Source organism: Hyla sarda, chromosome 4 (assembly GCF_029499605.1).
Source record: "Hyla sarda isolate aHylSar1 chromosome 4, aHylSar1.hap1, whole genome shotgun sequence".
Classification (NCBI taxonomy): Eukaryota; Metazoa; Chordata; class Amphibia; order Anura; family Hylidae; genus Hyla; species Hyla sarda.
The window spans coordinates 131,020,609-131,034,095 of NC_079192.1; the positions used below are offsets into that span (position 1 = coordinate 131,020,609).

The 13,487-nt window shown below is 43.4% G+C and overlaps 1 protein-coding gene across 4 annotated transcripts in view; it reads right to left on the bottom strand.

Annotated features, from left to right (window-relative positions):
- The window catches only part of EFL1 (elongation factor like GTPase 1), a 342,928-nt gene that overhangs the window by 262,896 nt on the left and 66,545 nt on the right, over window positions 1–13,487 (bottom strand). For all 4 annotated transcript variants that reach the window (XM_056572137.1, XM_056572135.1, XM_056572138.1 and 1 more), the window contains 2 exons: window positions 9,256–9,378; window positions 1,667–1,766 (listed from right to left, as the gene is read on the bottom strand). In XM_056572137.1, the coding sequence (XP_056428112.1) occupies window positions 1,667–1,766; window positions 9,256–9,378 (223 nt within the window). The remainder of the gene's footprint in view (window positions 1–1,666; window positions 1,767–9,255; window positions 9,379–13,487) is intronic.

Here is a 13,487-nt window from a genome sequence, read left to right on the forward strand (position 1 = left end):
GGGAGGGGAGCTTACTTTGTAGGGGTATATGTATATGTAGGGTTCTACTTTTTATTTTGTGTAGTGTAGTGTTTTTAGGGTACATTCACAAGGCCGGGTTTACAATGAGTTTCTCACTGGCAGTTGTAGTTATACAACAGCTGGAGGCACACTGGTAACGCAACACAGAGTTTGTTACTTAACTCAGTGTTTTGCAACCAGTGTGCCTCCAGCTGTTGCAAAACTAGAACTCCCAGCATTTCCAGTCTCTCAGTGCATGCTGGGAGTTGCATTTTTGACACAGCTGGAGGCACACTGGTTGCGAAACACCGAGTTAGGACACAAACTCTGTATCACAACCAATGTGTCTCCAGCTGTTGCAAAACTGCAACACTCAGCAATCATTGACAGTCGAAGGGCATGCTGAGAATTGTAGTTTTGCAACAGCTGGAGGCACATTGCTACAACTCCCAGCATGCCCTTTGGTAGTCTGTGCATGCTGGGAGTTCATAGAAAAAAATGTGCCTCCAGCTGTTGCATAACTACAACCCCCAGAATGCACAGACTACCAAAGGGCATGCTGGGAGTTGTAGTTGGAACTCCAGCTGTAGCAAAACTACAACTCCCAACATTCCCTTTGGCTGTGCATGCTGAGAGTTGTTGCTAAGCAACAGCAGGAGGTGAACAGGCCTCACCTCCTGCTGTGTCCTGCTGCCTGCACCGCCGGGACCATCGCCTCTGCCACCGGACCAGGGAAAGGTAGGAGACCCCGACCGGCCCCGATCGCCGCCCAGCAGGAAAGTGATTGATCGGTCATTCCGACCGATCAGTCACATGATTGTGAGGTGGCACCCGTGCCACCTCACTCCTGTACGGTAAGGGTGAATGGGGCTGTCAGAGTGTATAGCATAACAACCTTGCTCTATTCACTTCAATGGAACTGCAATACCACACACTACCTGAGGACAGGTATGGCACTGTGTTTGGAAGATATCAACTTTGTTTTTCTATTCCTGGATAACCATTTTAATCTCAATTGATGTGGATAGCAGACAGGGGGCAAGTCTACCTGGACTATTGTAGACTATAGTGTCTTCTTGGACTATGGTTGACGGTCTTACTAAAAGTTATGCTTTACTACCAGTCTTTTTTCGCAATGTAGTACAAATGTTTAATTCTATATTGCACTAGATTTATTATATATAAATAATAATAATAAATAGAAAAAACACAACAAAAAACAAACAATACACGTTTATGTGGTCCGGCCTCTAATCACACCAGTGTATCCAGGCTCCTCTACACTGCTGTGACACCTTCCACAAACCATGTTAGGCTAGGTTCACACCACATTTTTGCAGTACAGTTTCAGTATAAGGTTTCTGATATAAAACGGATTCCTCAAAACCTGACTAAACTGTATCAAAACATGTGTACACATTTTAATCCTTATACGGTTTGAAAAATGATGTCCGGTTGCATCCGTTTTTTTAAAGAAAAAAAAGTATACGTTTTTAACTTTTCACTCCATTATGGATAAAGTTTCAGTTTCACTTGTTTGATTGAAATTCCAAGAAAAAAACTGTGCAAAGTCAACTGGATGCATCTTTAGGCATGCGGTTTTCAATGGAGAGTCCATGGAGAGTGGTGTGAACCCAGCCTTACGCTGAACAGTTTGTTTGCTTACCTTTGTTTGTTCTGGGGCAGAGCTTTTGCATCAACGGCGAACATCTTTGAGACAAACACAATGACTGGTGCGTTCTCTTCACTGCTACACTGCAGAAAAGCTGACAAAGAGAAAATCAAGATGTATCAAAAAATCAGGTCAAGTTTGAGGAGTGATCGATCGCGCCTGTCTGCACGTCCTGTACTGGCAGAGTATATTATTTCTGTGGGGCCTTGGGACTGTGCTAGCATTCTTTATTTACTGAGAGATTCAATTTAAAGCAGAGCTCATTCGGCAAAACTGACTCACCTTAAGATATTTCTGCAATTTATTTCTCTTTTTAATAGATTTATATAGCGGCTACTCAAAGCTATTAAAGAAAATATTTAGTTATTTACTCAGAGCACTGACCTGAAGCTTACTATAAATCTCATATTGTGGTTTGTGTTCTCTATACAAAGATTTAATTTCTGATTTTTTTTTCCCCATCAGCATCATTCAGACAGGCAGAAGTCTCGCCATTGCAAACCGCATGTTTATTTCTTTTGGGGTCTCATATAATTGTCCCTATGTGATATTAAGACTAATACAGTGGCCATGATTTATTATTGTAAACCCGACATTTTATGTCAGGTCGTGCGCTAAAATTGAAAAAAAAACAACTAACTCTCCATTTTATTGAGAAAACCCGAAAAAGAGGAGTGACTGCCGGGAAAAGTGGGCATGGTCGCCGAAAAGGGGGTGTATTCCTGGCATTTTCACAAAAACCCAACATATTTACTAAGGTTTCCACAGAAATTGTGGTGGATTTCAGCTGAGGAAAACCCTACAGATCAGAGCATGTGTAAAAAAAAAAAGGAAAATGTAGGGAAAAGTGCAAAATGTAGGGAAACCTTTGTAAATACCAAGAAAAAAAAATTGTAGGGAATTAAAACCCACAAAGAAAACTATACTCCACTCTTATTAAGTAAATCAGGGCAAGTATCTTTTTTTGGGGGGAAAAGAAAATTTAAAAAAATTCAGAATTCTCACATACTTTTAATTTATAAAAGAAGTAATCCATATGGTCCCCACAAATGCCTCAGACCCAGATCCATCTCCCATCTCGGCTATAGTGATTGCTGGGTCCGTGTTTACACTGGGCTTCAGTGACGCACATCCATGGTAATGTTAGGCATTGTCCATGTTAATGTTAGGCTTAGCAGGAGGGGCTATAATGTTTTTATAAAACGGCATCCTAGTGACACAAAAGCAATACTTTAATTGGGTGGGAATTTCTCTAGTCAGCGGTGGCAACACTGTCTGGGAGAGCTAGACTTTCCCACTGTGACACTGATCACAAGGCATATTGGCAATATTGACCTATTTTGTAGTCACACAGTGGATGACCGGACTTTTTAACATTTTTTCACTATAGTACCAAAAGCACAATTTATAATTAAGTGGTTGTAATAAAAGTTAAGTTTTAATAATTTAGTTAAGTAGTCTCTAGTTTAGGGCAGTCCTTGGGGACTTGTCCCTAAAATTGTTTTTCAGTACCAGGTCAGACTAGTCCTAAACAGTAAAGAGGTTTTCTAAATTCAATTCACCGCCCAAAGGTTTGTGAATTTGGTGCAATCTGTGTAAAAATTAGGCAATGCAGCCAATGCAGTGCAGCCAACACTGAATAAACTACACAGAAGACAGGCCGCAGACAGGCAATCACTAGTAGGGAGTTTAACATTAAAGGGGTTAACCAAGATTAGAAAGACAAAGCAGATTTCTTCAAAAAACAGCACCAAACCTGTCCTCAGGTTGTGTGCGGTATTGCAACTCAGTTCCATTGAAGTGAATGGAGCCAAGTTATAATACTTCACAAAACCTGAGGACAGGTGTGGTGCTGTTTTGGGAAGACATTTAGCTTAGTTTTTTTCTACATCTGGATAACCCCCCTATTAAATATAAGACAACTGCACAACAACTAGACGAAGCCAAGCAAACATATACATGAAAGTAATTCATTCCTTATAAAAAGCCGTAAATCTCTCTAGTCTGCAACTTACTTACCGCTTCTGGTGTCCTTTTAGTTGCGTCATAGAGATATTGGGGCACTACTTTGTTGCTCATATGGTACTTTCCTAAGTGGGATGAGATTATTTTATGCCTCTTTCTTCCCCTGTAAGGTTCTATTCACACGGCAGAGTTTCCGCTAGCGGAATTCCGCCTCAAATTAAAGCTTATAGATTTATATGGAATTCCGCACTCCCATTCACACTTCTGAATTTCCGCTTGCGGAATGCCGCAAGCGGAAATTCAGAAGTGTGAATGGGAGTGCGGAATCCCATAGACTTCTATGGGCTTTAATTTGAGGCGGAATTCCGCTATTGGAAACTCTGCCGTGTGAATAGGCCCTTATGTAGTTATGGAGGTCTCTAAATGAAGCAACCCTGTTGGCACACACTAGTTCTTAACACAAACAGATTGAAATCCGCCACATTTGCGCCTAATGACGTGGTGAAAGCATATGGAACACAAAATTTGATAAGGCGAATAGAGACTAAATTTTCTTAGAGTTCTACTCAAACTCTGTAAATTCCCAAACATCAGCAATGGCAGATGATGGTCAGTATGTGGGATAGGTTACACTTGAACAGCAGTATTTCTATAGAAGGGGAAACCAGGACAGTTACCAGAAACATTGATCTCTTCCTTCCAACCCATAAAATGCAATGTTGCAGTGAAGCGTCCTCAGATGAAGAGGTGAAGACATTGACATTCTAAATGTATGTGCATTAACGGATCAATACCACCGCTCATACCGGGGATTAGTGCGATCAGGTCAATAAAATAAAATAACACATTAACTCAAAGGCCAATGGCTAATACAGCGCTTGTGAATTAAAGCGCCTCTCAAAACTGCTCAAACTGATATTAACTCCTACATGAAGACAAGGAGGTTAATAGAGGGAGGGAAAGTGTTTAATAATCTTGTAGGAAAAGGGACTGCTGGGTCTAAAGCCACTGGGGGAGATTTATCAAAACCTGTCCAGAGGAAAAGTTGCTGAGTTGCCCATAGAAACCAATCAGATCGTTTCTTTCATTTTTGAAAAGGCCTCCGAAAAATGAAAGAAGCAATGTGATTGGTTGCTATCGGCAACTCAGCAACTATTCCTCTGCACAGGTTTAGATAAATCTCCCCCACTGAAAAATAAGATGCGGCTTTCCTTTAATAATATATATTATACAGTTACATGTACTTCTGATCTATGTCATATCAAGTATGGCGGAGTATCTGTTTAGGGCCAATTCACAAGGGCGTTAGAGCCACGTTTTTGTGTCCGTTTAAGGCCAGGGTTCATTACAGCGTCCATAACATGACCGTGGTATGCCTGAGCCATATCAGTTATGTATGAAAAAGACTGAACTCAACTGATACAAAAATACATCAGTCATCAGCAGGCTTTTATTGAATTTTGATATTAAGTTTTGGGTCGGATAGTAAAACACTGCAGGAAATGTTCACTGGCTCCTGCACCAGTCTGGCATCTCAACTATCACACTGGATGCACAGAAAAAAGTCTCAGAGAACAATGGGCTCGGTTCTGGCATCGCTGTCCCATTTTACTACCACTCCAGAAGGAAACTTTCAGATAGCTGGATATATGGCAATAGAGCCTGTGTAATTGTTGGCCACATAGACAGCATTTCAGATTTATTATAAGATTTAGCTACTTTGGAAAACTTTTGGTCCTACAGCTTGTAAGATACTGTGGTCCACATACATTTAAAGGGGTACTCCAAATGTTCGGAAAATGTAAAAAAAAAAAAAAAATGCAGTAGAGTAGTTTTTTTTTTTTTTTAAATCATTTCAATGCTGTATGTTGGACTCAGCATTTTACTAAGAGGACGAAAAAAACTAATTTACTGGTCAGCCTGACATAGAAAATAGGCAAACATCTGTGACGGGGGAGAACATCATCTGTGATGGGGGGGAGAACATTATCTGTGATGGGGGAGAACATTATCTGTGATGGGGGGGGAGAACATTATCTGTGATGGGGAGAACATTAATAAGAATCAGATAGATAAATGTCGATAAAGGACAAAACATTTAGGCTGAAATTAAAATATAGTAGACAGTCCCATGTGGCTAATTGGTAAGCATTGAATCATTCAGGTCTTCGATCTGACTAACCAAAAAGTATCTGCATGGTGAATGATTAATCCCCACAGTCGTGCCACCAAGTTCCAAGTTCTCTAATTTCAGTCTATACACCAAATACATACTACAGAGGAAATTATTTTCTTTTTTGTCATGTCCACAGTGCTCTCCACTGACACCTCTGTCCGTGCCAGGAACTGTCCAGAGAAGCATAGGTTTGCAATGGGGATTTTCTCCTGCTCTGGACAGTTCCTGATGCGGGCATCAGGTGTCAGCAGAGAGCACTGTAGACAAGACAAAAAAGAAATTCAAAAAGAAAATAATTTCCTCTGCTAATAGGTACTGGAAGGGTAAAGCTTTTTTTAATAGAAGTAATTTACAAATCTGTTTAACTTTCTGGCACCATTTTATTTAAAAAAAATAAAATAAAAAAATAAAAGTTTTCCACCGGAGTACCCCTTTAAAGATTCTGTTGTTGGTTTGTAGTGAAACCCACACAGAACTAAGAAAAAGCCAGGGATTTGGCACTAGGATTTACATGTTACAATTTATATTGTAATTCCTAACAGGCTGCTAAAAAAAGAAAGAAAGCTCAATATCAGAAGACTGACATGACAACGCAATGCCAGATAAAACCCAAGCAAAAGGTTTAAGAGTTCAATAAGTGTCCAGCTGAGGCTTAACAGGAAGCTTTACATGGAAAACAACAAATCAATCCCCCTAATGCTCTCAATTTGTAATAGAAGCCGATGTGTTTACAAGAAATGAGTGTGAACCAATGTCTTATCACTCATACTGAGGAATTCAATGCTGAAAGAATTGCTTGTGTCTGGAGATTTGTCCTCAGCGGGGAGAAAAGTCCGCCCCTGTGGTTTAGAAGCACGTAGGTAATGCTCAGGAAAGGGCCTGTGATTCACCCAGCACATTTTCTTCTAAAATGTGCACGAGCAGATATACATACAATGAGCACAAAACAAGCCCCTCTGTGCTGAAGCTCATGAACGCAAACTAAACCCAATGACATTAAACAATCCATAAAACTAGGGATAGCGCAAGTATAACTGCAAGAAAAGGGCGGTTAAGATACAAATACAAAGCTGCACATGTTCACACCTGACATTTGCCTGGGGGTTTACTTGAAAGCCATAAATAAAACACTGAGTACGCACCCCAATAGGGGAGGGGGGGGGGTGTCAAAGAAGCAGACATTATTACTATGAGAGCATTGTGGTGGTTGTAGATAAGATCCTGTTTATTACCCTATAAGTTAAATGGCGATCTGAGACAAATGTCATATGGTCACCAAAATGATCCACACCAAAAATTAGACCATATTGAACAAGAAAGAATTTTGTGCAAATAAAATATAATTTTTTATTGAATTACAACCATGATAAAAACATATATAAAACACATATAACAATGGTACAACAGAATACTCAGGCAGAAGAGTGGAGGATAGGGGCCTATAGGTAGGTTATACACTCATATGGAGTGAAAAAACAAGGGGCCATGTGTAGAGTCTGTACATAGGTATAAAACCCCACAAAAGCCTAGGTGTATATAGAAGTAATATGTTATACATGAACTAGCAGGAAGTTTCCACAAATATGTACAGATACTGCCACACAAGAAAAATGACAGTGTAAATGACCACACAAATCCTGGGCAGTACTGGAGAAACCTCAGAAGGGGGGAAATACAAAGTTGTGGAAAATCATGCACCCTAGAGAACAAGGCCTCTTACCTCCTACCTCCTCCTATGGGGCAGTTGTACAATTGTTATGTGTGTTCTATATGTTTTTATCATGGTTGTAATTCGGTAAAAAAAATTATTTTATTTGCACAAAATTCTCTTTCTTGTTCAATATGGTCTAATTTTTGGTGTGGATAAGATATTGTTTACAGCAAATCCATGTGTGTTGCTCAGGAATGATGCATTTCCCTGAATGTAACATGACCCTTTAGATTATAACATAACAGGAACCCTACATCAGTCCAAGGTCAAAGTGCACTGCGAAAGTGGCTCATGGGAACATAAAGAGGATGAACCCGGCATTTGCATGGTATCGGGGACACGTTTTATGTCCCCGATACCAAGGCCGATACCTGCTGCAGTGCGGCTGTCAAATGCCCCGCTCCGTGGCCTTGTTCTGCTGTCCACATCCCCGTTCTGCCATCCGCATCATAGAGTCCTATGGAGGATCATGTGACACACACGTGACTCCACCTCCTACACTGCGCCCAGCGTAACGATACGGAGGAAGCAGAGTGACGTATATGTCACATGATCCTCCATAGGACGCTATAATGCTGACGGGAGAACGGGGCAGCAGAGCGGCAACCGCAGGTGAGCAACTACCGTGGGGGAGCTATCTAGAAGGGGTGTACTGTTTACAAGGGGGCACTGTCTACAAGGGGGGGGGGGGGGCTGCTGTTTACAAGGGGGCACTGTCTACAGGGGGGGGGGGGCTGCTGTTTACAAGGGGGCACTGTCTACAGGGGGGGGGGGTTCTGCTGTTTACAAGGGGGCACTGTCTACAAAGGGGGGGTTCTGCTGTTTACAAGGGGGCACTGTCTACAAAGGGGGGGGTTCTGCTGTTTACAAGGGGGCACTGTCTACAAGGGGGGGGGGCTTCTGTTTACAAGGGGGTTGTCTACAAGGGGGGGGCTTGCTGTTTACAAGGGGGCCTTGTCTACAAGGGGGGGGCTGCTGTTTACAATGGGGCACTGCTGTTTACAAGGGGGCACTGTCTACAAGGGGGGGCTTCTGTTTACAAGGGGGCAATGTCTACAAGGTGGGGAGGCCTGCTGTTTACAAGGGGGCACTGTCTACAATTGGGGGGGCTGCTACTAATGTCTGCAACTATCTATACTACCTACAAGGGGCTACTACCTACTATTAAAGGCAATCTTACAGCAGAGTCACCTGCACTAACTTAAACTTATAGGTAGGTAGTGCAGGTGACCTGGTTTCTACCGCTGCTCACCATGTGAACATCAGCACAATCGCTCCGGAGACATCGGTCTCGACGCCAATGCAAATTCCCTGTTCTGCCCAATGGAGAAGAGACAAATCTTGGCTCTTACTACAGCAGCTGCCTCCATTGTACACAACAAAGAACCTCATATCAGCACGGTAAGCAGCGCCACAAACCGCGTCACCCTGCTGTCAGATTCCCTTTAAAATAAAAGTACTCGTACTTGGTATCAGCGAGTACTAGAATTAAAGTATCAGTACTCGGTCTTAAAAAAAAAAAATGGTATCGGGACATCCCTAATTCTGTCCCCTAAATATATTTCTGTATTATGAAGCCAGTAAGAAAACATTAACTGGCAATCAAAGACTAAATCATAAATACAATAGAAAAAAGATACACACACACACACATATATTATATATACGGTAATTATAATTTTTTTTATTTTAGTTTTGGGAGATTTAAGAGAAAAATAAAACTAGAGTCACCTTGTTTGAGTTGTTGGGTTTCAGGGGGCAGTGAATCAAATTGTCTTGAGCTTCCACACAAAAGCTTCTCCACTCTCTCCGCTGATATATCTAGGGGACTGGGAAGCTTCCTGCACACCATGCCTTACACATATGGTTAAAGAAATTACCAAGAAGTCGTGTCTACTGTTACAATCTAGGTAAATAAATACACCTAGATGGCAAATAAAAATAATTCAGTTAAACAAGAAATCATAAATGATAATACAATGGTAATAGAAATACTGCCAAAACAGTTGTGTAAAGATATACAGCTCAGGAGGTCTGTGCTTTCAATAACAGAAGAAATATGTTCATGTCACTTGTAAAAACTTTTGTCCAGACATCTAAAAAGTTCAGATTGCCCTAGGTCTCAGTTAAAGCCAGATGAAGTACGCGGCAACGCACATTACTCTCCGGACAGCTGCATGATTCCAGGAGTTGGGATTCATAGACTGAAATAAGGCCAGTTGTCTTTAATAAGTGTATCAAGTGGCCGCTTGCTGTACACAGCTGTAACTACCAATCTCAGGTCTCAGGACTGGGACCCAGTGTCATCTAAAAGTTTGACATGTCTGGACAACATACCACTCTTACCCCACAAATTGGTCTAGTGCTGCACACTTCAGAGATCTTGCCCATCCATCAATTTTTGGTACATAACTACTAAATAAAAGTGGCCATACGCAACTCAGAAAACTTATTTACTGTATCTTGTGCTAACATAAAGAGAAAGTTTTATTCAGATTCCTAGGCTGCTTATGACAACATTTCTAGGATCGACTGTTGCACCAGACACAAGGTTACAAAGACTTCAGGGACAGCAATTCTCAATGAATGCATGAATGTTACAACTTAAGTTGCCACTATATTTGGCCGGAAAGTGTACCTGTCATTTGGAAAAAAAACAGGGCTCTGTGCACTTAGTACAATCAGGGGGCTCTGTGCACTTAGTACAATCAGGGGGCTCTGTGCACTGAGGACAAGCAGGGCTCTGTGCACTGAGGACAAGCAGGGCTCTGTGCACTGAGGACAAGCAGGGCTCTGTGCACTGAGGACAAGCAGGGGGCTCTGTACACTGAGGACAAGCAGGGGGCTCTGTACACTGAGGACAAGCAGGGGGCTCTGTACACTGAGGACAAGCAGGGGGCTCTGTACACTGAGGACAAGCAGGGGGCTCTGTACACTGAGGACAAGCAGGGGGCTCTGTGCACTGAGGACAAGCAGGGGGCTCTGTGCACTGAGGACAAGCAGGGGGCTCTGTGCACTGAGGACAAGCAGGGGGCTCTGTGCACTGAGGACAAGCAGGGGGCTCTGTGCACTGAGGACAAGCAGGGGGCTCTGTGCACTGAGGACAAGCAGGGGGCTCTGTGCACTGAGGACAAGCAGGGGGCTCTGTGCACTGAGGACAAGCAGGGGGCTCTGTGCACTGAGGACAAGCAGGGGGCTCTGTGCACTGAGGACAAGCAGGGGGCTCTGTGCACTGAGGACAAGCAGGGGGCTCTGTGCACTGAGGACAAGCAGGGGGCTCTGTGCACTGAGGACAAGCAGGGGGCTCTGTGCACTGAGGACAAGCAGGGGGCTCTGTGCACTGAGGACAAGCAGGGGGCTCTGTGCACTGAGGACAAGCAGGGGGCTCTGTGCACTGAGGACAAGCAGGGGGCTCTGTGCACTGAGGACAAGCAGGGGGCTCTGTGCACTGAGGACAAGCAGGGGGCTCTGTGCACTGAGGACAAGCAGGGGGCTCTGTGCACTGAGGACAAGCAGGGGGCTCTGTGCACTGAGGACAAGCAGGGGGCTCTGTGCACTGAGGACAAGCAGGGGGCTCTGTGCACTGAGGACAAGCAGGGGGCTCTGTGCACTGAGGACAAGCAGGGGGCTCTGTGCACTGAGGACAAGCAGGGGGCTCTGTGCACTGAGGACAAGCAGGGGGCTCTGTGCACTGAGGACAAGCAGGGGGCTCTGTGCACTGAGGACAAGCAGGGGGCTCTGTGCACTGAGGACAAGCAGGGGGCTCTGTGCACTGAGGACAAGCAGGGGGCTCTGTGCACTGAGGACAAGCAGGGGGCTCTGTGCACTGAGGACAAGCAGGGGGCTCTGTGCACTGAGGACAAGCAGGGGGCTCTGTGCACTGAGGACAAGCAGGGGGCTCTGTGCACTGAGGACAAGCAGGGGGCTCTGTGCACTGAGGACAAGCAGGGGGCTCTGTGCACTGAGGACAAGCAGGGGGCTCTGTGCACTGAGGACAAGCAGGGGGCTCTGTGCACTGAGGACAAGCAGGGCTATGTACACTGAGGCATACATATAATGGCATTATGTACATCATATAAAAAGTTTTCACAAACGACAGGTACACTTTAAAAAGGGAACCTGCAAATCAGTGCCTGAGGCTGTTCCATGCTGTAGCCAATGATTAGCTGAGTAGTCATTCCCTGTAGGACACAATGGGGACAGGAAGTGATGATGAGCAGTGGCAAGGCACTGTTATGTATGAATATCCCATTACTAAATAATATATGCCTGGAATATCATGGTACACATGTCTGTACTTGTTTAGTCAACAGCTATTTAGCAGCATTATCACTTCCATGCTGCCTGAACCCGAATCATAGGAGCTGACCCTAGCATCTTCTCCCAGTCTCCTGTTTGGTTAAATGAGAAGGACCACCAACCAAGACTGGCATTGCTGGGAAGCCACTATGGACTACCCTGATGACTGGAGGTTCAGGCAGTAAGAAAGTGATTACAGATGCCTTTTGAGAGTTTATGGGAATGAGAGGTTTACTTTAAAAGACATTTTTGCTTGTCTTTCCAAAATGGATACTGCCAAATCTCTAAGTAACTAGACTAGTAACATAGTAATATAGTTCATAAGGTTGAAAAAAAAAAAAAAAAAAAGAGTCCATCAAGTTCAACCTATATCCCTAATGAATCTCTACTGAGTTGATTCAGAGGAAGGCAAAAAAAAAACATACTAGAGGTAAAAATTCCTTCCCGATTCCAATATGGCAGTCAGAATAAATCCCTGGATCAATGCTCTGTCCCTATAAATCTAGTATATATAACCAGCGATGTAATTATTCTCCAAAATTTAATCCAGACCCCTTTTGAACTGTTTTACACAGTTCCCCATGACCATGTCCTCAGGCAGAGAGTTCCATAGTCTCATCTGTGCTGGTGTAGAAACCTTCTTTCCCTAAAGGGATCAACCTTCTGTCCCTATTGATCTAGAATCCATAACCTGTAATGTTGTTATTCTCCAAAAATGCATCCAGACCTCTTTTTAAATTCTTTTACTGAGTTAACCATGACCACCTCCTCTGGCAGAGAATTCCACAGTCTCACTGCTCTTACAGTAAAGAACCCCGCCCCTCCCCCCCGTCTGTGCTGGTGTAGAAACCTTATTTCCTCTAAACGTAGAGGATGCCCCCTTGTTATAGATACAGTCCTGGGTATAAATAGATCATGGAATCTGGATCTCTGTACTGTCCCCTGATATATTTATACATAGTTATTAGGTCGCCCCTAAGCCTTCTTTTTTCTAAACTAAATAACCCTAATTCTGATAATCTTTCTGGGTACTGTAGTCCACCCATTCCCCATATTACTCTGGTTGCCCATCTTTGAACCCTCTCCAGCTCTGCTATATCTTTCTTGTACACTGGTGCCCAGTGCTGTAAACAGAATTCCATGTGTGGTCTGACTAGTGATTTGTACAGTGGTAGAATTATTTCCATGTCATGGGCATCTATGCCCCTATTGATGTACCCCATGATTTTATTTGCCTTGGCAGCAGCTGCCCGACACTGGTCACTACAGCAAAATTTACTGTTAACTAAGACTCCTAAGTCCTTTTCCATATCAGTCCGGATTTTTCTTCCCCATGTGCATTACCTTATATTTATCAGTGTTGAACCTCATTCGCCACTTCCCATCCCAAACCTCCAACCTATCCAGATCCATTTGTAACAGTGCACTGTCCTCTATAGTGTTGACCGCTTTACAGAGTTTAGTATCATCTGCAAATATTGCTACTTTACTCTTCAACCCTTCTACAAGGTCATTAATGAATATATTAAATAGAACAGGACTCAAGACTGACCCCTGTGGTATCCCACTAGTAACAGTCACCCAATCAGAATAAGTACCATTAACAACCACCCTCTGTTCCCTATCACTGAGCCAGTTACTTACCCACATTCTCCCCCAGCCCA